General features: G+C 33.8%; 1 protein-coding gene across 2 annotated transcripts in view; it reads left to right on the forward strand.

The window, feature by feature from the left end:
• Window positions 1-1,202: 1,202 nt before the first annotated feature.
• The window catches only part of Mpc1 (mitochondrial pyruvate carrier), a 35,713-nt gene continuing 10,401 nt past the window's right edge, over window positions 1,203-26,514 (forward strand). Inside the window, exons 1-3 of one of the 2 annotated variants that reach the window (XM_076517621.1) lie at window positions 1,203-1,701; window positions 15,963-15,978; window positions 22,257-22,337. In XM_076517621.1, the coding sequence (XP_076373736.1) occupies window positions 1,666-1,701; window positions 15,963-15,978; window positions 22,257-22,337 (133 nt within the window). In that variant the 5' untranslated portion in view covers window positions 1,203-1,665. Of the gene's footprint in view, window positions 1,702-7,659; window positions 7,753-15,962; window positions 15,979-22,256; window positions 22,338-26,514 lie in introns of those variants that run through there. The other variant, XM_076517620.1, reaches the window with a different exon arrangement.

A 26,514-nucleotide genomic window follows, 5' to 3' on the forward strand; every position in this document is an offset into this window, starting at 1 on the left:
CGATAACTCTTTTAAGTCTTCTGGCATTTGTTTCATTTCAAGTGCATGACGATGAAGACAGCAGTGGATACTCTCGATGACCGAGTTTTTGTTTTTTATGCGTGTCACTGCACCTGAAAATTTTCCAGTCATAGCTGCAGCCTCATCAGTGCAAATACTTGAACAAAACTGCCATTGGATTTTATGTTCTTCCAAACATAAATCTATCAGCTTAAATATTTCTTCGCCTGTTATTTGAGTAGACAAAGGGTTGCAAATTCGTATGTCTTCTTCCAAACTAGCTTCGTTAATATAGCGAACAAATACATGCAACATCACATAACCTGCGACATCTGTTGATTCATCCATCTGAAGCAAAAGCGTTGGACTCGCTTTTACTCGCCTTACTAACTCAATTAAGCAATTTGCTGACATATCCTTGATTCTTCTTGATTCTGAGTTGTCAGAAAGGGACACAGAGTTAATGTATATAAGAAATTTCTCATCAACTGTGCACTCTACCAAATCTTTTGCGCATGATTTTATCAAATCTTTTGGAATTGTATGAGCTTCACCTGTTTTTGCAATACCGTAATTAACACGATATGAAGCAATAAGAGCACCTTTGTTATCCTGATGAATAAACGAACGAAATGTAGCTTTCCTTGCATTTAATTGCAAACACTTTCTTTTGAAATACTCGTAAGTTGGATTTTTTAATTTGGAATGTTTGATTTCTAGATGTAGTTTTAACATTTCTGGATGCAAACTACTGTTACTCACACTGTTCCACATTCAACACACAACCAACTGGGTCTAGGTCCATCTTCATTACCTGTTTATGTAAAATCATATTCAATAAAACTTTCATCAAACTTCCTTTTCTTTCTTGTTTCGGTACTTCTTGCGTCATCCTGCGTTGAAGTGCTTGCATACAACGATAACGCAGATGAATTCGTATTAGGCCTAGGCCTAGGAAGACTTTTGCTCGTATCATATTTATTACTGATATTCAACCACTTATCCATTATAAGAATGACAACTAATTATTAATATGTCTAAAGATGAATTCTTATATCTTTGGCATTTCAAAATAGTTTCATAATGAAAACTCGTTCAAACACTTGAGTTTTATCATCATACAATGACATGAATATTTAGCGCACTAATTCAGATCTGACTTTAAAAGACAGTTGGCATCACTATCCAGGGTTGATTGATTTTTACCTACAGTATTTGCATAAATAAGTGTCATATCATCAGTTTTGGAGAGTAGAAGAGTATAAAAAAACTTTTTCAGAAATACTAATTATTTGCTTGGTTATGTGTAGAAACTAGTATATGTGCTTGGTTTATTATATTTAAGAGAAGTACTTGGTGTTTTTATAAACAATGAACTTACATATGCCAAGAAAATTAGTTTCATTTGGATTCTTAATTCATATATTAACTTTTTATTAGATCCAATGTATTTCAGTTCTATTCAGTTATTGTTTATTTTAATGTAGAGAAAGAATATTGTGGTAAAAGAAAGTTTTTAACTTCATAGAATAGGAAAAAGTTTGATAAAATTTATGGTTATTTAGTGAAGTAAATATATGATATTTTGTTGGTTTTTTTTTTAATTCATTATTCACTGATTTTCTTTTCTATATTGGAAACATTATATTTCATAAACCTGTTCCAATGCTGCTGTTACCTGATTCTATTGCAAACAGTACGGTAAGTTACAACTTCATAATTTTATAAAATTGATTGATGGCTCAGACTTCCTGTTTGTTGTAAACATGTTAGTCAGGATAAAGTTAAAAAAAGAGTGGCTTTAACCCCATAGTTGTAATTATAATTTTTCTTGTTATTTGGGTGGGGGGGAGTAGATGAGTTACTCATGCAAAAAAAATCACTTCTGTTATTAATATGTGTGTTAAGTTACTACAGCGTTTTCTAGTTCAGTTGGAGCTGTATAGTTAATTTGTTGGTCTGTTTCTGGTTATTCTTAAGTGTGTAGGGATATAATTAGTCTAACCTACACTAGTAATGTGTGAAATAAGAAATATAGGTTTATTCCTAACTATGATGGGTCTAGTGATCACTTTATTACACTACTGTCTATTTTATGGGAGTGACCACATACTGTCATGTGAAAAAGTTAGAACACCCTATGAAAGCCTGTGTATTTTTGTAACATTTTTGGACATATAGATATTTAATCTCAATTTTAACAATACTGAGAGATTATAGGAATATAACTAAACAATTAAAACTGAAGAAAAGACTTTTCAAGATCTTCTGTAAATGTAACTCTACAAAAATGCATATTCTGAGGAAAAAGTTAGGACACCCCCACATTTATTCCCACTTAAAATGGCTCAACTCACACACAGGTATATTACACCAGGTGCACATAATTAGGAGATCATTACTCAGCATTTTGAATGAGGCTTGCCCTATTTAAACCTTAGACATTTAGTTTGGTGTGCTCCTGACTGTTGAAGTAAGAGTGAGCACCATGATGAGTGCAAAAGAGCTGTCTGAGGCCTTCAGGAAGAAAGTTGTAGCAGCTTAAGAGTCTGGTAAAGGATTTATAAAGATCCCAAAATATTTTGAAATCGGCCATTCCACTGTCCGGAAAATAGTCAACAAATGGAGGGCTTTCAAAACAACTGCCAACATGCCCAGGTCTGGCCGTCCCAGCAAGTTCACTCCAAGAGTAAACTGCAAGATGCTAAAAGAGGTCTCCAAACACCCTAACATGTCATCACGGGACCTACAGCAGGCTCTGGCTACTGTTGATGTGAAAGTGCATGCCTCTACAATCAGAAAGAGACTGCACAAGTTTAACTTGCATGGGAAGTGTGCGAGGAGGAGACCTTTGATCTCTAAGAGAAATATCAAGGCCAGACTTAAGTATGTCAGAGAGAATGTAGACAAAGACCAGGACTTCTGGAATAATGTTCTTTGGGCAGATTATTCCAAAATTGAATTATTTGGACACTAGAACAGAGGACACATTTGACATAAAGCAAATACAGCATTCCAGGAAAAGAACCTGATACCAACTGTGAAGCATGGAGGTGGCAGTGTCATGGTTTGGGGCTGCTTTGCTGCAGCAGGACCTGGACAGCTCACAATCATAGAATCCACTATGAATTCTGCTGTGTATCAGAGGTAGCTTAAGGATCATGTGAGTCTATCTGTACAAAAAAGTAAAGCTGAAGCGGAACTGGACCCTGCAACACGACAATGACCCAAAACATACCAGTAAATCCACCAAGGAGTGGCTGAAAACTAATAAATGGAGAGTCTTGGAATGACCGAGTCAAAGCTCAGATCGTAGTCCCATTGAGATGCTGTGGGGTGACTTGAAATGGGCTGTACATGCAAGAAACCCCTCAAACATCTCACAGTTGAAAGAATTCTGCATTGAGGAGTGGGGCAAACTTTCTTCAGACCGATGTCAGAGACTGGTAGATGGCTACAAGAGGTGTCTCACTGCAGTTATTTCAGCCAAAGAGGGTAACACTAGCTATTAGGGGTAGGGTGTCCTAACTTTTTCCTCGGTCAGAATATGCATTTTTGTAGAATTTACGTTTACAGAAGAGCTTAAAGTCATTTATTCAGTTTTAATTGTTTAGTTTTATTCCTATAATCTCTCAGTATTGTTGAAATTGATATTAAATATCTATATATCCAAAAGTGTTACACAAATACACAGGCTTTCCTAGGGTGTCCTAACTTTTTCACATGACTGTATGTGTCACTTTGTTAATTAAAGTATACTTATTCTCTACAGTATTTAAATTTCTTATAACCTACAAACTGGAAAAAACAACAAACACCACCCTTTTATACTGTTTGAGAGGATTAATTTGTTGGACTTGATGTTTTGACCATTGTTCTTTTTTCTTTAAACCAAAGATGCAGAGAAATGAACAATTAACATAAACATGCTGATCTTAGTGAGATCTTGGGTATTGTTGGGTATGAGGAGAATGTTGCTGTTTTGAAAAATTACATAGATCATTGATGATTTAGGAGAATAACTGGATGATGGATTTTCTGATGATGTAAAGTAATGCATGTGGGATCATGAGCTGAACTATAATTGTGATGGAAATTAACGGTGTTTATGGAGGAAAAGTAGCTTAAGTTTTTTGCAATTATTGTGTCATTATCCTTATTAGTAAAATCCCTGACTTCATTTTATAATTTTGTATTGACACTACCTGCCCGATGTAACCTAAATGATTTCCAGTTAAGAACTTTTCAATCTTTGAAAACTTATCCCCTTCCTTTTTAGCCATTAAAACACAGGCGTAGCATCTGCCTCTTTCCTTTTCAACTGACCATTCCTATGACTACAATCACCCTCTTACACTGATGGAACTCAAACTTATATTCATTGGTCTGGCAATACATCAGTTGGACCTGATAATATACATTATTAGATGTTAGGCCACCTCTCCCAGCACTCTCTTACTATTCTCCTAGCTGTCTTTAATCGAATATGGCAGGAACATGTCCATCCAGATGCTTGGCGACAAGCTGTCTTTCTCCCTCTTCTGAAACCTGGGAAGGATCCAATGATTTCTTCAAATTACTGTCTCATTGCTTTGATAAGTTACCTCAGTAAGATCTTAGAGAGGATTATCAATGCCTGCCTCGTTTTGGTTTCTTCAATCTGACAATCTCCTCTCACCTACTCAGTGTGGGTTTCGAAGACAACGCTCTACAATAGACCACTTAATTTGCCTGGAAACATCAATCAGAGAAGCCTTTTTAAGGCAACAACATCTTGATACTGTTTTTTTTATTTAGAGAAAGCTTACGATACAACATGGAGATATGGCATCTTACGGGACCTTCACTTGTATGGATTGCGTGGAAAATTACCCCTTTTCATCCAGCAATTCTTAATGAAACACCGATTTCAAGTCCATGTGAGCTCAACACTTTCTCATTTTTTCTCACAGAAACTTGGAGCCCTTCAGGGCGGTATTCAGAGTGTCACACTTTTCATTATAAAGATTAATGCCATCAGTGAACAGTTACCCCCTACAGTTGCAAACGGTCTTTTTGTTGATGACTTTTAAATTTCATGTCAGTCATCGAACATGAGGTTTATTGAACAGCAGCTACAAACTGCAATCAATCAGATACTGAAGTGGACCACGGCAAATGAATTTTAAACTCTCTCTCTCTCATTTGTATACATTTTTGCTGCAAATGAAAAATCCACCCAGATCCAGAACTCTGTCTTGATGATGTTGTATTTCCTGTTGCCCCTGAGGCAAAGTTCTTAGGTCTTATATTTGATTGTAAATTAAATTTTATATTGCACATCAAGTAACTTCATATCAAATGTCCAAAAGCATTGAACATTCTCCATGTTCTCTCTTCTACTTTGGGAGCAGATCGATACTCCATGCTCAAAATTATCGTGCCCTCGTCCGATCCAAACTCGACTATGGGTCTGTGGCTTATGGTTCTTCCAGAACCACAGCACTAAAAGTGTTAGATCCTGTCCATCACCAGGGGCTTTGGCTTTGCATTGGAGCTTTTCGTACTTCTCCTGTGCAAAGTCTGTATGTGAATTTCATGAACCCCCTCTATATATTCACCATTTGCAACTGTCTCTAATGTATGCTTCCAAACTTTAATCCTTCCCTTAGCATCCTACCTGGAGTTGTGTTTTCCAACCACAGTGGACCACACTTTTAAATAACAGAAAATCTGCCATTGTTCCTTTTAGTCTCTGTATCCAGGCACAATTAGAAGATTTAGATTTATCCTTGAATAACATTGCAGTTTCTTCAAATCAGCCTATTCCACCATGGCAAATTACTGTCCCCAATTGTAACCCATCTTTGAGTTATCCGAGGAAAGCAGATACACCCGACTGTAAATATCGTTCTTTCATATGATCCATCCATTCCTATATATACAGAAGGCTCCAAATTGGGTGACTCAGTGGGCTCAGCCATGGTTTGTGACAGTTCGATTATGGCACACAGACTCCCCCCTACAGTTTCTGTTTTCACTGCCGAATTGTATGCCATCTCTCTTGTCCTATTGAAATATTGAAATAATGCTATATACAAATTGTACAATATATTTGGACTCACTCAGCTGTCTATTGGCCCTGTAATCATTCCATGTTAGTGATCACCCTCTTCTCATCAATATCGAAAACAAACTGGCCCATCTTTCTCTTTCATCTGTCTCTGTCCACATCTTTTGGATACCAGGTCATGTTGGTATTTGTGGGAATGAGCTGGCCGACAGAGCAGCAAAGTCTGTCTGTTCTGAATCTATCATTCCAGTACCCATTCCATACGTGGACTATGGTCCACTTTTCAAATCCAGACTGTACACCAGATGGCAGGCAACCTGGAATGAGCAACACAATAACAAGCTTCTTCAAATCAAACCTTCTCTAGGTCTTTGGCCCTCTTGCTGTTGTAAGGATTGAAGAGAGGAGGTTGTTTTGGCAAGGCTACGCATTGGTCACAGTTTTTTAAACCAACACTTCCTTTTATCTGGAACTGCTGCACCAATGTGTGGTCTATGTGGCACTCAGCTCACAATCATCCACATTTTATTATCATGACATTGTTACAACCTAGAATGATGACACAATTTTTAATTGTGAGGCAGGTTTACCCTTGTCTTTGGCCCATGTTATAGGTGATACTGCCCATCTCACTCATGTTTTTACATTTTTAAGAGTCATTGGTCTTTTGCACTTAATTTAAGGTTTTTTATCAGACTATATAGTATTTTAGTATGATTTCTTTTACACATTTCAATTTTTCTTTTGACTTGAACTCAGGACTGGAAAGGCCAACTTCAGGTGACTAACTGCAATTTTGATCTTGTTGCTTCAGTCTTGCTGGCAAGTCTTAATTTTACAAATTTTAGTTTTTATTTTTCATTTGAACTGTACTCAGGACTGGAAAGGCCAACTTCTAGTGACTGTCAGCAAGGGTGTACTTCTTGCTTCAGTCTTCCTGGCAGTTCCTAAGTTTACATATTTTACTTTTTACCTTAATTGCCCTATACCTATACTGTACCACATCTTGTCTGGCACAGATAGCCTTGTAGCTTTCTGCCAATAAACACTGAATACCTACCTACCTAATCTTTGAAATGTAAAATAGTATTCAAATATACAGGAATTGTTTGGTTCATCAAGGCTGTACTTGCAACCTGACTCTTGAAAAATACAAAAATTTAAATTTAACCTTAATTTTTCAGGAAACATATGATAGTTTTCATACGTAAAGTACTGTCCTCCATTAAGGTAAATAAAATTATCTATAGTGTACTTGATCCAGACTTTTATAAATAAGCAACTGAATTCTAACTGAGTCAAAGTAATGTTAACAAAAATGGTAAAACTGTATTTTTGAGCATCTGGATTATATGCTTTAAGTAATCTGTGTGTGTGTAATATGTGTGTGTATTTTTGCTGCATCTGCCGCATTTTAAAGCAACCTGTTTTAAAGACTAGCCACCTTATTAGCATAATAAACATATTAAAATTTATATTTGTGTCCTCTGGTCTCACCATTCTCATCATAAGTACAAAAAGATATCACTATCAATCCCCATTAATAAACATTTTCACCATATCCTTTTTTACTCTTTGATTTTCAAGGGAAAACAATATCAGATTTCGTAACTTATTCTCCTATGAGGTATTTCTATTTCAGGTATGACCCTAGTAGCCATCCTCTTAACCCTTTCCAACATTTCTGTGTCCTCTCTAAGGTAAGAAGCTCAATACTGAACACATTCTTCTTCCAAATGTGGCCTGTCAAAGACTTTTACAGTTATATTATAATCTCTTTTGACTTGTTTTCAGTACCTAAAATCTTATTTGCCCTGTCATTAGAAATAGCATATTACTTGGATAGCATAAGAAACTGGTCAAACAGAACACCAAGATCCTTTATATATGTAAAAACGGCTTGTTTGGGTTGAGAAAATATTTTACATAGAAGAGCGAACAACGTTTCGACCTTCTATGTAAAATATTTTCTCAACCCAAATGAGCCATTTTTGCATATATATTTCTCTACAAGTGGGTTTTCTCAACATCACTGGCCAAGATCTTTTATTCCATAACACTATTAAGGCTATTCCCATGAAATTTGTAACTGGTAGTCTAAATCCTCCTGACAGCCAGCAATATCTAAAACATTAATATCATCAGCAAATCTGAATATTTAGCTGACCATTTTCCATTTTTGTCATTGATATAAACTTACAAAAAGCAAAGGTCCTAAAACTGAGCTTTAAATTACTCTACATGAGACATTAATCCAGTTTTACTGAAATTCATTTATAACAATGCTCTTCTTTCTTCTGTCAAGCCAGTTTTCTATTTAATGAGCCAACCAATACTCCACACCTACAAAGATAATTTTTAATAAGTTTTTCATATGCCATTTTGTTCCATGCTTTCTGAAAATTTTGATATGTCAAATCCACTGCCATATCATGATCTCAATAAGCAGTAAATTCTTCAGAAGATGTCAAAAAATTTGTAACATATGATCTTTCCCTAGTGAAAGTATGTTGATTATCCAACAAAATTTAAACTTTGGTAACTGTTGTAAATAATCTTTTATTACACTTTCTGAAACTTTTCTCAACATTGATTTAAAAAAATTGACTTGTATAATTACTGGGTCAAAATTATCACCATTGAAAAGAAAAGCAATGTTTGTTAACTTTCAATCTCCTGGCATCTGCCTGCTGGTTAAGGATTTAAAAAAAAAAGAAAATGTAGTAAGTGAGTCACCTATCTAATCATTAACCTCATTCAAAACATTTGAGTAAATGTTATCTGTCCCAGAAGCTTTCTCATTCTTTAAACTTTCCAATTTTTTAACAAGCTCAGAATTATGGTGGTAACCTTGATCCATCTTATTTCCATCTAACTACTGTACAGAATGACGAATATTGCTTAAATCTTGAAGTAAAAAATGAAGAAAAATCAATAATTTAATAATCCATCTATCCCATAATCATGAGGTATTAGTCTTCTTGTTTTATCTTTCAGAGGCCCTACTTGCATCCTGACATTTTGCTTAACCTTAATAAATTTAAAGAAATCATTATTAATTTCTACATTTTGAGACAACATTTTTCATACAGCCTTTGGATTTTCTAATTTCTTATTTGACCAACTGTCATGATTTTCTATACTCTCGTAAGTACCTATCATTGCAATCTATTTGAATTTCTTAAATTTGTAAAGCTTTTATTTCATTTTATCTTTTATAGCTTTTTTTGGCCAACCTTATTTTTTACTTACAGATAACTTTTTTTTTATTTATTTAAGGAACATGGGCACCCTGCTGGTACAGTAATATGTCTACGGATTTACAACGCTAAAATCAGGGGTTCGATTCCCCTTGGTGGGCTCAGCAGATAGCCCAATGTGGCTTTGTTATAAGAAAAAAACACACACACACTTAAGGAACATGACTATGTTCAGTATTTAAAAATTTAGTTTTAAATTTTTACCATACTTGGTCAGTTTCTCCAGTTAATTTAGTTGCCAAGTTCACGGCAGATAATTCCAGTCTCATTCCTGCAAAATTTGCTTTCTTTAAATATGTAACCAAAATATCTTATTTCTGTTATCTGTATGCAGCAAAACATCAAACCCTACTGAGCAATAATCAGTTGCACCTTGATATTTTCCAATATCCATCCTAACAACCATTTCTGTATTAAAAGTTAATAGTAAATCTAAAATAGCATTGTTTCTAGTAGGTTCATTAGTCAATTGATATAGAGATCTATTCTGAACATTTTCTAAAACCTGTCTCAATTCATAATTTGATTCTTTTCCCAATTTGCATGTATATATCTGAAATTAAAGTCTGTCATAATTATAATCTGATTAATAGTTGAATTCTTTATCTCACTATAAAGTTGTTGATGAATTTCCCCTTCCCCAGTTGCATCTGGTCTATAAAAAATTCTTATTAAAAGATAGTGTCCCTTATAACTGCTAACAGAAACCCAAATAGATTCAAACTTTTTAATGTTAGCTTTGATATCCTCAAATAGAACGTAACTTATTCTAATTTTCTACTCAGATGACATAATTAGATAACTGAGATACAAGTATTGGCTTCAGATAAAATATCGGAGTAAAATACTTACATGTAGTAATACACTTATTTATAGCTATATCTCTAGCTAATGTGAAAAGACTTTACCACTGTGAGAGTAAAGTTACACTTGATACTAATAGGGTGCAAGCTGTCATGCATAAGGAAATTCAAATGATAGCTTAACTAAATAAGAGAGGAAAGGATTTTATAGTATAAACAAAAGTAATTGACAATAGCTGAAGAAGTGTCACCTTGCAATCTCTTACTTTTGATTTCTTTATGAGAAAATAACTTAAGAGATCTTAACCTGATAACTCCTATCAGTGGAATAATCTTACTTTATTAATAACTCAGTATTCCTTTCTAGACAAGAAAACCAAAATTATGATAATTGCATCATCTTGCAATTAATTAAAGGTAATTTGCCAAAGATTTGTTAAACTTAGCACATGGTCCAAGTGATTGAATAAAATCTCATCATTTTTAAAATAGCTAGAAATATTTAAGAGTTTAATGCCTTCAGCAAACTTCAATAAGTTACTGTTAATGGTCCTATCAGTAACATGAATGTAATTAAGAAAGAACAGACTCAAATACTGTCCATTGAGGTACTCCATTAGTAACAGTTAAAGGTTCACTTTGACTTGACTTTAATAACCTCTTGCTTTGACTATCTAACCACCCTGCAGTTCATTTAACTAGCCTATTCCCAGTGTTTTACCCTATCTGAGTACACTAAGTATAAATAGTGTTTGAAAGAGAAAACAAAAAGTCTTAAGTGTCATAATGTGTCATTTTAAATGCTGTTTACCTAGTGCAATAAGGTTTAAGGTAATTTCTGATCACTTCTAAGTTTCTTCTAACATTTTCTACAAGATGAGCTCTTTTTAAACTTCTGCCCTTATCAACAACTTCTCACTTAAAGCTTATAATGCTTTTATACTTATCATGTTCTTAATTGTTTTTTGTGATAATGATGGAAAAAGAAAAAAAATTAAATGTCTGTAAGTGAAGATTTATTTGCTGTTAATGATTTTAATATTTTTTATAAAACTTTTGATTTCCAGCTTTTGAATTATTTCAGTCTTTGTGAAGAGGTTATCTAGTATCATTACACGAAATAGTTAATGCTTTACTGTTTTATTTCTCAAGAAGTGTTGGGAATTTTTAAACTGAATTATATTCATTTATGATACTGTAACAAAAATGTTTACTAATTCTAATTACAATTTAAGTATAATTATTTATTATGAATAATTAGTTTACTTAGCTTTTGTAGAATAATCTTATGAAAAATTTGTAGTAAGAAACCTATGGAATACAGGGATAGAAATAATGAAATAAAATTGCATTCACTTGAGGGAAAGCTATCAGCAAAAATACATTCCATCATGTAAAGTTACATTTCATCAAGAATTGTTTTTATTTAATTCATGCGATATGCTCACTTTTATTGACCATTTGTATTTTCCTTCTGATTATGCCCTAGGAACATTTTTTCCTAACATTATAGGTGCCTTATATCTCTGGTATGTTCTGTTTTTCTCTTGTTCCTGTGTTGTATGATACTCCTAATTCCTTCCTTAATAACAATAATGAACATTATGATTTCCCCTCTTCTCCTGATATTCGTGTTCACACTACTTCCTATTTTGGAATAACTTTGTTCCCATGATATTGTGTCTTGATCTCCTTGCCTTTTGTTTCCTATATCACAGCATACAGTCATTCTGACTTCTTCCTTTTGGAGTTTCTATTTCTTGTGTGTGGGGCAGACCCTTTTGATATTAGTTTCACATCCCAGTACTCAGTTCTCTTAATTTTGCATTATTCTACTCTCTGTGCTTTATCTTTTCTCTCAAACTTCATGTCAGAGGCACTTCACAAAGTACAACAAATTATTTTACACATGATATTCATTCCCTTCTCCTTTCTACCTTGGCACATACTACTTCTTTGTGCCTTTCCCTGTTTGCTTGGATCATTTGTGATTGAGACTTGTTGAGTAAGGATACTTTTTCCAGCACTCTTCCTACTTTTTACAAGACTTTTTTGCTATCTTTCTTCACTCTTCAATTATTGGGGGTATTCCAGACTCAGCTGAAGCATAGGCAGAAGCTATACATCACCAACCTTTGTATTTCTGACTGTCTCAACACCCAAATTCACTCCTGTCTTTCATGATAATTCTCCTGTTGCTCCAATTTTCCTTCCACTTTTCCTTTTCTATTCCTTTTGTTTGACTGTCTTGGGCCCAAAATCTGGTTTGCTTGACTTGTTAGTGACTATTTAGCACATTCAGTTCTGGTGAGCATTTGTCTGGCAAGGTATGCACATTTTTGAAAACAACTCTTGTAGAAAGATGGGTTCTGTTGTTTTAACTCAGACTCTCCTTCCACTTCTCCTAACCTACTCCTCCCAGTTCACCTTCCCCTTTCTTCAGACTAGGTCTGTCTCCATATCTGGAAGATGTTGTGTTGGATCTTTGGTACAAATAGAACATAGAGAGTATGTGTAATTCTTCTCCATGGTTTTATTCCTGCATCTTCATTGTCCTCCAAAAGATTGGGAACTGGTGGCTGAAGTATTTCCTAGTCGTCCTTTATTTTAATATGGAAAATTTCTTTTCTTTCTTAGGTGAATATTTTCACCAGGGCTATGGATTACCTAGGTTGACATCTCAGATGCATTTTTTTATATTCCTGTAACAGAACTATCCCAACATTTCTTTTGGTTCATTTATTGTGTAATTTTTTTCACTGTCCCTTCACATTATCAGTGTCAGAATCAACTTTTGTATGTGAAGAGGTGTAAATTGACTTGGATGTTAACATTTTCCTTACCTGAATATTTATTTCTGATGGGTACACAATTCCTACTCTTCTGCTTCATTTTTGGTGCCTTGTTAAGGAATGATTATGAATGCAAAAGCATACAAAGAGTTAGTGCATTAGGAAGTTTTGTCATTACCCCATCAATGAAAAGATTTTGCAGCATAACATCATATACTAGAACAAATCATAAAAAAATATTATGAATTTAGGTGGGGCTTCAGTAAAGGCTAATGGCATGGAAATCCTTGAGGCAGATGTATGTCAAAGATAGCATTCTGTGCATAGATGTATCTACTAAAAATACATGTTCAAGTGAGAAAAATGTTAACTTTAAGATATATCTAATATTCTGACATTTTAAGAAGTCCTAAATTACACTAACTGACATGTAAAAGGCAAAAATATTGAATTACATAAAATACATCTCAACCCTGATGAAAAGTGCTGTTAACTTTATATCATAATTGTGAAATCACCATAGAAAATTGATAACTTAAAAACAATTTCATTAAGTTTAAATGCTGTGTTGTTTGTTTACAGGATGTTTCATAAAGCTAAGTGGGTTTAGTTTGTGAATGAGAAGCAAAATTTAAACAGCATTAAAAACTTACTTTTTTGAATTTTAACTCAAATTAATAATATGATTAGAACATCAGCATTCATATAGTAAAAGCACATACTGTATTTTATGTGACTGGTATAAAGTCAATACAGGCTACAGCCATAACTGAATTAAAAGGGGAATGTTTTACAAAAAGCAAATATGTAAAGCAAAAATCTTAAGTGTATTTATAAAACTATAAGAGTTGAAAATTGCAGAAAAAACAAGTACAAAAACTGACCACAGAAATATGCAACTTGTAAACTCTGATCCATTTGTAAATAAACAAACTACCTATAATTTTTATGTAAAACTGAAAAATCCCAATATGTATAATGTATTGTCCATTGGACAGTAGTTTCAAAGTGTTGAGTTTAATGCACATATAAGATTTAATTCATTTTTGACAGCACATCTGTGTTTCAAACTATTTTCATAGTTTGCATACAAAGAAAAGTATTTGATTTTGCTATCCTAGCAATGGCAGTGTTTTCTTCTTTAACAATGAATTTTGTGCCTTCTGTATGCAAATGTTTTTTGCATGCCACAAGCCTTGAAGCTTCCACCTGTCTTTGAAATAGTTGTATCAAGTATGCCTCCCATACAAATCATCATACAATGCTGTATTCAGTTTTTTTTTAGTTGTTGTTTTGTTTCATTCTGAGATATTATCATCTTTATTCATTTTACCTTTTTGGCACCTTCCCATCCTTTACCTGTCTTACCTACAGGTTTTCTACATTCATCTTGTATGCTCAATGCTGACTGTGGCTCTGGATTAATTGGTCCCACCTTAATCAGTTCTTCAGTATTCCCTTTTTTTATATATAGTTTTTGATCATTTCTGCATAACTGCAAATTCCAACAGTACACATTCTTATCTTTGGTTTTTATACCACATGATTTGGTATTAATTTCATGCCTTGACCTTGGGACTTTGTTTTGGTTCCATATGTATCTTATGTGTGACAGTTTTCATTTTACCCAACTTTCACACTGTGTGAGATTTTACTTCCACTATTCATTGGATGTATACATTTGTTTAGCTTCTTCCAAACAGGGGTAGTCTTAACATACTCATCTACTCCTCGTACATTAATCTCGGGTACGTGGATTTTCCAGTTGAATCAGTTCTTACTGTTGCATACCTCATATTCTAGTACTTTTGGGCTGAGTATTTTTAAACACTCCCTCCACTGGGACCATTTGTTCTCCTTCTTACATGTATTTGAAAGAGTTTTCTATTAACCGAACTTTTACTTTCAGTTTTTCTCTTAATTTTCATCCATCTCTCTTCATCTGCATATATTGATTGTTGAAATATCCCCCACAATATCAATTTTATTGATCTTCTCCTTTTGGATCATTTCTCTTCCCTAATGCTCATCTCCAGAGGTGAGGGTGTGGTTTGATTGGTAGGAGACTTCGAGTCAGTGGTTAACAGGTGATAGGTCTTAACCCCTTCATGCCACTCCTACATGCTTTAGTTCACTCTCTTCTTCTTGTCTGGATTTACTAATTCTGTTTCATTTCAACTTTTTAAAGGTGATGAGTTATTCTTGTTCCCTTTGTTGTAAGTAGTAGTTTTTTTTTTTTAACTCACCTATGACATACTTCTCTTGGAGGGCCATAATTTTATTAATATTCTAATCTATGCATTATGCAAATCATTTGCCACAAAATTTAACAGTTTTAAATTATTAAGGAGAAAAGAGAGATCTTTGTTAACACAGTATGTATTATGTATACTGCAATTGATCTTTTAGATCAATTAATAAGATTAATTAGATCAAAGAATAATTAATATAAATGTTTTAACTTTGCACACAGTGACTGTAAGATATACATAATTGTCAAATATTTATTAGTGTTTTAAACACTGATTTTGAGATTGTAAGAATCAAAGTTAATATTTAAGTTTGAATTTAATACTTTATTCTTTAAGATGGCCCGGCATAGCCAGGTGGTTAAGGCACTCGACTCGTAATCTGAGAGACACAGATTCGAATTCCTGTTGCACCAAACATGCTCGCCCTTTCAGCCATGTGGGTGTTATAATATGGCAGTCAATCCCACTCTTTGTTGGTAAAAGAGTAGCCCAAGAGTTGGCAGTGGGTGGTGATGACTAGCTGCCTTCCCTCTAGCCTTACACAGCTAAATTAGGGACAGCTAGCACAGATAGCTCTCAAGTGGCTATGCGCAAAATTCAAAACAAAACAGTTTTTAAGAGATTAACGTTGAAAAGCAAACTTTTTTCCACTGATTAGTACTTAATTGATGAAACTATAAATTATTATGCTTCTAATAATTTAGACATGAAACATTCTTGTAGTGTTTGTTTTTTAATTATATATGAACTTATTCTAATAGAATTTTAACTTACATGATGTTTTTGCCCTTCTTTTTTTACAGCATTTCTGGGGCCCAGGTAAGGTTTTTAATTTTTTTTAATAGAGTAACCATTATGTTTTATATTAAGATAGCCTAGTAAATTAATTTGTTGATAACATTGAATGTTAATTGCACTAAAATTTAGGAATAAGAAATCAGCTACTTTTTTCAGACATTATTTCTTTTATTCATTCTTCACAAAATCTTACAAGTCATGATATTTTGATAAGTATAGTGGTTTAAGAATGTATAAGCAGAATTTTGAAAAGCTGTAAAAAGAAATTAACCCTTTCTTTACAGTCTTAGTATAATATGCATGAGTTAAGTATTTATACTATAACTTTGATACAATATATGTATCCTCACAAAATTTGGTAGGCTTTCAGTAAAGATTACAAGTCTTTCTTTTGTACACAGAAACTCAAAATTTTTTAATGAAGTATTTTACTAAATGTTTGTTTATGAAAATATTGTGTCTGTTTTGTTGTTAGTCGGAGTGCAAAGTGATTTTCACATTGATTAAAAAAAACTTTTCTTTTCCCAAAAATTTCCAATATTATTTGTGTAATCTCTAAAACCTCCTAAATACACTTCAAATGATTGTTTCAGTAAAACTATATATCTTATCTGTTATTTTCTCTACCCTAACTATATGGGGATCTATCAGTTTGAGGGACCTCATAACCACTATAAAAAAAAAAAAAAAGGAAATAGATATAAACTTTTTTTTGCTTTTTTTGTTCTAAAATAATTATAAATTATCACCCAAAAACAAATGTTTAGTCCAAGTAGCTTACACTTCGTAACATTGTACATTTATGTATATTTATTATACTAACTTTTCAGTCATGTCTAACTAACATTACAAAAGTTGCATTGGCATGGCAAACATAAATTCATGTTTCCATATTTAATAATATAAAATTGGCCTTTAGTCTTTATAAAGTGACTTGCCTTGGCTGTGCTTTGCTTTAGTGAGCTAGTATTTGGTAAAATACAGTCACATTTCAATTATTATACATTGTGTGCATACAGATTATTATTACAGTGGTACCTCGATTCTCGAACTTAATCTGTTCCAGAAGGCTGTTCAAAAACCAAGTTGTTTGAAAACTGAATCAATTTTTCCCATAAGAAATACTGTAAATTAAATTAATCCGTTACAGACCTCCAAAAATTATGCATTATGAAGCACTTAAGTAAAAATATTGCTTATTTATACCTGTATAATAATACTTACATCCATAAAATCAACCATAAAAACTATAAACACAATAAAAAAACAATAAATGAAAATTTAACTGCACTTTACTTGTGCTGAGGAGAGCTGATGGCGTAAGTGAAAGGTGGTGAGGAACGTGAAGAGTAGGAGGGTTATTAGTGTTTGGAAGAGGAGTCATGTTCCATAAAAACGTCAGGTAACTCTTCTTCTGGGGTTCTTTTCCGTCTCTTTGCACCACTACAACCTGCTTGAGACTCACTGGACCTATTTTTCACTAAAAACTTGTCTAATGAGGTTTGTTTCTGCCTGTATTTTAAAATGTTTCTAAAGTAAGACACGGCATTGTCATTGAAAAGGTTTATGCTGCAGTTTGCTACAGCTTAGTCAGGGTGAAATTTTTCCACAAAACTTTGTAACTTTCCCCATTTTCCACACATTTCCTTGATCAGTGAACTAAGAACATCCTCCCTTCCCTCCTCCTCATCTGAAGACAGTTTCTCAGTTGCCTTCTGTTGCTGCTCCTTCTGAAGGTCTTGGAGTTCTTCCATGGTGAGCTCAGTGTTGTGGTCTTCCACCAATTCCTCCACATCATCACAACTCACATTCAAGCCCATACACTTGCCTAGTGAGACAATATTCTCAACAACAGGCTCAGCCTCAAAGCCTTCAAAGTCTCTTTCTGCTACTGAGTCTAGCCACAATTTCTTCCAGGCTGAGTCAATGGTCCTCAAGCAATAGAGGATATTAAAGTGATTTTTCCAGAACTCTCTGAGGGTTAACGCTGTGTCAGAGGTCACTTCAAAACACCTTTGAAACAGTGCTTTGGTGTAGTTTCTTAAAGTTCGATATGACCTGCTGGTCCATGGGCTGAATGAGAGGAGTCGTGTTAGGGGGAAGAGCTTCACCATAATGAAACTGTACTCCTCCACCAACCCGTCCTCCAAGCCTGGTGGGTGAGCAGGTGCATTGTCCATCACAAGAAGGGCCTTAAGTGGCAACTGTTTTTCCATGAGGTAATTCTTTACACTTGGGGCAAACACTTCATGGACCCACTCCATAAAAAATTGCCTGGTTACCCATGCTTTACTATTAGCCCTTCACATGATATTTAATTTACTTTTCAGGACATTATTTTTCTTAAAAACCCTTGGGTTCTCAGAATGGTACATGAGCAAAGACTTAAGTTTTAAGTTCCCACTTGCATTACTACATAACAATAGAGTTAGCCTATCCTTCATTGGCTTGTGTCCTAGCAGTGACTTCTCCTCCTTGGTGATGTAGGTCCTCTTTGGCATTTTCTTCCAAAAGAGGCCTGTCTTATCACAGTTGAACACTTGCTGGGGAATAAAACCCTCAGCTTCTACATAATCCTTAAATTCCCTAAAAAATTTATCAGCTGCGTCTTTGTTAGAACTGGCACCCTCCCCATGTCTTACCACACTATGTATGCCACTTCTCTTCCTAAATTTTTCAAACCACTGCCTACTAGCCTTAAAGGCATCACTTGTATCAGCATTCATTCCAGGGGTGTTTTTCAGGAGGTCAGCATGCAACTGCTTTGCTTTCTCACAAATGATGGTCTCAGAAATGCTATCACCAGCTAACTGTTTTTCGTTTAACCAAATCTACAACAGTTTTTTACCTTTTCCATTGTTTGTGATCTTTGTTTCATAAGCACTGTCACTCCTTTTGCAACATCAGCTCCTTTGATGACCTCTTTATTTTTCAATATGGTGTAGACTGTAGACTTTGCCATTCCAAACTGTGTAGCAAGGTCAGACATGCGAACACCACTCTCATACTTCGCTATGAGATCTTTTTTTCACCTCTATTGTTGCTCTAATAACTTTTCTTTTTGGTTTTCTGCTTTCATTATCCTTCTTTGACCCCATGGTGGCTTATGTAATCAGAATATTTAGAAAAACAACAAAAACCAACAAAAAACGAGAACGTTCACAGCAGATTTTAGTGGGGGTGTGAACTGAGCAACAGGTGCAGGTAAAATGTTTTGGGCAAGCTTGGTGTGGGCCAGAAATGTTCAAAGGGTCATTTGGGTCATCAGTTGGTTTATTTCAGGGGTTTGGGCCATGACAGCTTGGTTTGGGAACCAAGTTTATATTCGACAACCGAGACATTTTTTTCTCAAACAGTATGTTTGAAAACCAAATTGTTCGAGAAGGGAGTCATTCAAGAACCGAGGTACCACTGTATTTACAAATACATCTCTAAACATATTTTTCTTAAAATAGAACAGTAAATAAATAACAAATAAATATATCTTCTAGTTATGATGACCTCTGTACTGTTGCTGTAAGTCACTAAGCCTTTTCAATTTTCATACATGGAGGATGTGAAACAGAATACATTTTTTAGATTTTATATATACATTTCAAATAACCACAAAACCATGAATAACTGTACTGATACCTTACAATTGTAAGGTCATAAAGTCATAAAGATAATTGAAAGAAATGTATTGGCATAGTTATAAAAAAGCATCTTCAGTAATTCAGCAATTTTTGTATTACCTAGAGATTTGTTATTATTTTCTGCAGTGTGTAATTTTATCTTACTGGGGAAAATTTTTTGGATGTAAGATAATATTATGTGTAATTATAGGCTAATTGGGATAGCTGACAATAATAAACTGTGCTTTATTCTATATTGACACTATGTATATCTATAATATTAGAAATTAACTTGTTAGTTACCGTGAGCAAGTGTAAAATAATTATTTATTGAAAGTTATCTGAAGGGAGAGTACAAAAATGGGACCTTGGTAATTTCTAGAGATCATAAGAACAAAATATAGGTATTATTTGTTTTTTAAAGATAATTTAAACAAAGGATTGCATAGTTGCTGAAGGTTCTGCAGTAAGTATTTTGCCTCTCTAAGTGGTAAGTTGTACTATTTAATTTCTATTAAATGCCTTCTGATCTGGTAATGAAAACTAATTGGTCCATTGTTGTGAGATCTAGAAATTTTAGTAAAGTTAGTTGAGATAATTTATTTTCTTCATTACAATCAATAAATTTCTGGAAATAAGGAAAATAAGTGTCATTAATTTATTGAACAACCAGCTCAAGAAGATTCTTTTGTAGATTTGTTTTATTTTTTTGGTACTTAAACATGTTGTGGTTAGAAATACTTCTGGGCAAGAGTAATTAGATATAAAGATTTAGTTTCTGTAGAGCTTCAAACTGAAGAATTACTACATTGGTCCAACTTAAACTTTTTCAATTGATTGACTTGAGTTGTATTATTCATGCAGAAAAAATGTTTATAGTAGATATTTAACACATTATTTTCACAGCCAAAAATGAATATTTTAATGAAGGAGAAAGGTATATCTTAAATTTTATAAAATGTTAGGGAAATGCCTTATTTGAAGAAATTGGAAAATTAAAAATTATTAAGCTTCTGGTCCTGAAAGCTCCATGAAAGCCTTTTTTTGAAAGCTCAAGTTTTCTGTTTAAATGACTGATTAGTGATGTTCTTCATGTATTTATTTGATATTTATTGTTTCATATTTATGTGAACTGTTGTAATAGCAACCTGAGCTGTAGATTATCTGAATTTTTTGATAACATATAAACCAGGCTGTTGGGAGAATTGATATTGAGGAAAATATTATTTGTTTCTAAATAAGCTAAGAAACCATATTTATGAGTGACTAAGAATGTGATAAATATATTTTAACATTGAGATTTCTAAGGTCATAAACTTAGAATGTATTAGAACTAGTATCTTGGGGAGGTAAATACAAAAGGATTTGAGGATTGTGTGGAAAGAAATGAAATCTTCAGAAGGATTGTAATGATGACTAGGGCTTAGTGGGTACTACGCTTTCTAGAATTTGGGATTTAGAAGTGAAAATGTTTAGATTGGTTAGATTTCATATATTGTTGTACCAACTTTTGACTTCTATAGAATATGATAGTAATTATGCTAAAAAGGATGTAGAGAAGAATTAGAAATCAAGTTTAAAAACTGAGCTACTTGATAAAGTAAGGAGTTAATAATTGCACATATTTTAGGTAAATGTTGATGTTTTGTGGTGTTACATTCAGAATTACTTAAACAACTTCATTATCAATGTACATTGCTATAAACTTCCCATGGAAGGGTAGAAAGCTTAATAAATGTAACTATAAACTAAGTTTAGCTTATTAATTTCAAAAAAGACACATTAGAAAAATTGCCAGTCATAATTTTTTTGTGTAACATGGCATATCAGGGTTTCCAAATACTGTTAATTGATTGCTCTAGTTTCCAATCAGTTAAAAACATAAACTGGACCTAATTATAAGGAAAAATCTAAAATTTTTGCTTTCTTCCTTCTTGTTTTACTGAGATATCATTAAACTTGTCAAAACCACCAGTGAAATCTACTCTCCTTTCTTTGTGATTGTTCCACTTATTAACTTTCCATAGTTGATCAACATATTTACAATAAGGATAAGTAATTCATAGCTTACTGATCGATACTACAGTCTGTGCTAGTTTAGAAGAAAGATTGGCATTTTTTGTTTCATATTTCTCAACTTTTTATTTCATTGATGATGTCCCTACAGTTAGTAGGATAGAGAAAATAAGAGATGAAATATAAAGTTTTATAAACAAAATTCATATCCATATAGGAGGCTCATATGGCTATGCAAATGAAAACTAAGAGGAAAAAGATTATAAGCATGAAAATTATCTTTAACTCGGCATAACTCAGTAAAGATATTGAAAATGTACATACAAGTGTATAGTAGAAATATTTTCTTCAAAAATCTATATTTTTTTCTTTATATACAGCAGACTTCTAGTGTTCACTAAACTTGCCAAATGTCTTAAAGATGCACATAATAAATTCAGAGTTATAGTATGCATATTTTCTGGAATATGGAATTACTAAAATTAACAAGCTTTTCATTTATAGGGTTAATAGATTGAACAACTCAGTTTTACATATACTTATATCAGTAGTTTTGACTTATGAAAATTTAGGAGATTGCAAGAAAATAATTAAAACATTAAGAAGTCCCTTATTGATGTTTTTGGTATTTTTCCTTGGAGTTAAAAGAAACATTTGTTTTTATTTTAGTGGCAAATTGGGGAATTCCTCTTGCTGCTCTTGCTGATCTGAAGAAAGACCCAAGTATTATTAGTGGAAAAATGACACTTGGTAAGTAATGCTTTAGGTTTTAATGAATCAAATATGTTGAATGACATTCAGTTTGACTTCAATATTTTCTTTCTTTATTGTGCTATTGTACATTTACATATTTCGGAAATAAAGCTTGATGCAATTCAACTATTGCTATGCCAGTTTTATTTAAAATAGTGGCTGGTTATACACAAGTTTGTGAACTGAGGATAAAATTTAGGAAAATCAGAACTTTGTTTAACCTTCTCACAGTGGGTAGGTAAATGTGAACATCACAACCTTTTATAAAAATTGATTAAAAATGTATTTAACCTACTGTATTATTATAAATGTATACAAATAAACTTGACATTTAAATCTAGTTAATAAATCAAGTTTTAACTTTAGATACATTTTAAGTTCTTAATTTTCTCAGTAATTTTTTTAATCAAAATTTAACATAAATTACTCATAATATTCATATTACTAAATCTAATTTTGTTAGCCTTCAGACTTATTTGTTTAGAAAGACACAAGCAAGAATATCAGATCCACTTGCCATACCTGCCTGTTATATCCTCTTTTTCACAAATTTCCAATAAATCCTTCTGTTGTTTTATAATGTATCATTTATAACCAATAGAAAGACAAAGCTTTAATCTGTCAGATGACATATAATGCTACATTGTTTTCACTAGAGTATTTTAAATTTCTGTTTCATTGTTTATCACATGGGTTTCAGGTCAAGCAATGAAGAAACTTAATTTAAGACCTTCTTGACTTAGTAAGAAAAAAAAAAGCCATTATACTTATAGGATATTGTTTGCTTTGTACATGTTATTGTTTCTGTGGTTTCAGGTGCATAATTTAGTTAATAGAAATTATTTTGTGTACTAGTACAATCATTATAATAATAATAAAAGTAGCCTTAGATTTCATCAACAACCAATAGAAAAATAGCAATAGGTCAGATGTTATTCTTGATGATGAGAAACCCACTTGAAATAAAAATGTATCTCAGAATGGCTGGTATGGGTATAAACACTTTTATTGATAAGCAGAGAACAATGTTTTGACCTTTCTAGGTCATCTTCAGAGGTCAAAACATTGTTCTCTGCTTATCAGTAAACGTGTTGATACCCATACCAGTCATTCTGAAGTACAGATCAGATGTTAGTACTATATTTCTTATTTTCTGATACTGTACCTTACCTTTTCTTGCAGATATAGCTATTTTCATTTAAGCTTTGATGTACTACACAATCAGTATGGTTCAACTATGTCTCATATGTAAATCATCATGTTTGGTCATTCATTGATTGGAGATTGATTATTATATGAGTTACTATTTTTTTTCCCCCTTGTCCTGATATTGCCAATTTTCCTTCACCTAGTTTTGCTGTGTTTCTCTATACCTCTACAATGGAATTAGGTGGGTCTAATACAGCTTTTATGGGCATGATTTCACAGTTGTGTTTCTATTTTATCCATTTCTGTGATTTCTTATTTCCTTTCTTCCTTATTACACAGTACCCCTCTTCTCAGTATTTTGTTTCCTCCTTCCCTGCTATTAGGAATCAAATAGAAGGTTTTGTGTTTCAGATGTGTGAGAGTGTTAGCATGCCTAGCCCTCCATGGGTTTTGGATCAGTTTGTTTGCCACTCCCTCATCCAGATTAGCATATTTTCACAAGCACTTCTCTCCACAGGTGGGGATGTGGGTAAATCATCAGGAAGCTTCAGGTTAGTGGTCTCTGGCTGAGAAGTCTTACCATATTAACATCTTTGAGTTTCTGGCCATACATCATGCTTTGGATCATTTTCTTTGTCTTCCTAGGAACTGTCTGGTTATTATCCATTCTGAAAATTCTGTGATGGTAACTTATATCAATCACCAAGTCGGCACCCATTTTCATTCCCTTTGTAGTGAAACCTTGGATCTTATATTTTGTGGCTCACTCACTTAGTATTCTTCTCCTTGCATTTTATGTTTTGAGCACAGATAATCTTTTCTCACTTGACAAGAGTTATTTGACAAAGTGGTCTATTTGATCCTGATGTTTTTGTAGTGAATTTCAATGGGATACTCCTCCCTTGGATGCATTTGCCACATCACTCAGTACCAAGTTATCTCTGTCTTGATCCCTGGTTCCTCACCCACTTGCACTAGCTGTAGATGCATTCAACCAGGATTGGGCCAGCAAGTACTGTTATGTGTATTCTCCTATCTGTCTCCTTCCCACGGTGATTTTGATCATCCACATCGGTTCATGTCAGGTTTTCTGATTGCTCCTTACTAGCCAGCACAACTGTAATTTCTATAGCTGCTCCAGCTCCAATCTACCCCAACATTACCTCTATTCTTCCTACCTTTCATCTTCAAGTTCAGTCTTTAATGAGGAGATCTGGATTGTCCTGGTGAATCATTTTGTTTTTGGCATGTTCCGTTCATCCTTCCTCTATGAATGTTTATCAGCATATATAGAATATTTTCTGCTGTTTTTCTTTGCAAGGTCTGAGGTTTTCTCCTTCTCATCCTACTGTTCCTCTCATTAAGGATTTCCTCACTTGGCTGTTTGATTAGAGATCTTTGTTCTCCTTAAATGCAGGTTACTGGCTGCCTTATTCCACATTTTTCATTTTTCCTTGTGTCATAAAGTTTTTACCTCTCCAAATTTCTCATTGTAGTTGTGTTTCTTCTAGTTTAGTTAACTTCCTCAGTGCACAGTTGTTCCAAATTGGGATATCAGTGTTGTTCTTCAGTGCCTTACTTTACCCCCACTCTTAAACCTCTGTTATCATGTTCAGTTTTTCACCTATCCCTTAAGACTTATATTTCTATCTCCTCATGGCCTGTGGATATTTTCAGTAGGATTTATTTTCATTGATGTATCATTTACTCTGTATCATTCCACATATGTTTTCTTTTATCCTGATTGATCTTTCCTTTCCAAGACGTTTGCAGCTTTTGATGGTAATTCCTCTTTCTCACCAATTTTCCTTCCTCCTATTTCCCAGCTTTATTCCTTGTCTTATCTGTATAGGCTGTTATATCTCATATATATCTCACATTGTTATCACCCACATGGCTTTCTTCTGTGGCAACCATTTCTGCCTCTTCATCCTGTGGCAGTTATCCTCTATTCATGAGCTTTCTCCTTTCACCATTACCAATTGGGTTTGGCTTTTAATTCAGTTGGCTTATACTTCCTTATATCCTTCTTCCTGCAATTTGTTCCTTGTGTCTTCTCACCAGATTAGGTACCTTAAGTTTTCCCTAGTGTCTCATCTCTGCCATCTATTGTAAGAAATTCTTCAATCGGTCATGTGGGCCACCCTGCATACATACATATGTACATACATACATCTCTGTATGGTGTCACTGGGTGTCTGTTTCTTTCTTGTCAGATTATGATGCTTCACTTGTTGCCACTCTTCAGACTTCAGTGAGAATTGAGTTACCATTGGTATATATTTCCTCTCATTTTTCAGGGGCACTTTACTTTGTTTTCTTTACAGATCCTTCTCTGTGATGAAAAGTGCCTATTCAGCTATAGTGTAGTCAAATCAGCAGTGTCAAGGCCATGATGACTTACCAATTATAACTTCCATAACCACTAAATGCACACTGTAGAAATGGGATGTTCCACAAAATCACTCTTGTTTTGTTTTTTTCTCTCAATATATTTGCTTCTTTAGTATGCCCATTATAAACTGTACTAACACACACACACACTTTGTGGGTAAAGAAGAAAGGGTTAGCTGCCCATCACTGCCATTCCTCAGACTGAATAAATTAAGAGTGGTCTTTTTGTTTTCAAAATAGGGTTTTTGTGGTCACCTATTGCACTGTCTCTGGTGTTGATGTTCCTCTGGACTCTCCACTACATTTTCTTACCCCTTTTTTCTTTCAGGAGTGTAAAGGAGTCCTTACTACTTTCCAGTTTTAAGCCACTGGAGTGATAGACCTTGTGAGAAATCATTCTGAATGTCATCAGTACGTTAAGATGCAAATACTAATGAATCCATTCAGCTGAGAGTAGGGCAGTGGTGTTCTGCTAGTAAAATGAAGCAATGTCTTCCAATCTGAAGCTCCATCTCTAATAGGTCTATCCAGAAGGTGTTGTAGCTTTGGAGTAAAATTGCATTTCATCTCTTTTTATTGGGATCCATCATTCTACCTCTACACATATATCAGTTCCTGATTTCTGGGTTTT

This window comes from Tachypleus tridentatus, chromosome 8 (assembly GCF_004210375.1).
Source record: "Tachypleus tridentatus isolate NWPU-2018 chromosome 8, ASM421037v1, whole genome shotgun sequence".
Lineage (NCBI taxonomy): Eukaryota > Metazoa > Arthropoda > Merostomata > Xiphosura > Limulidae > Tachypleus > Tachypleus tridentatus.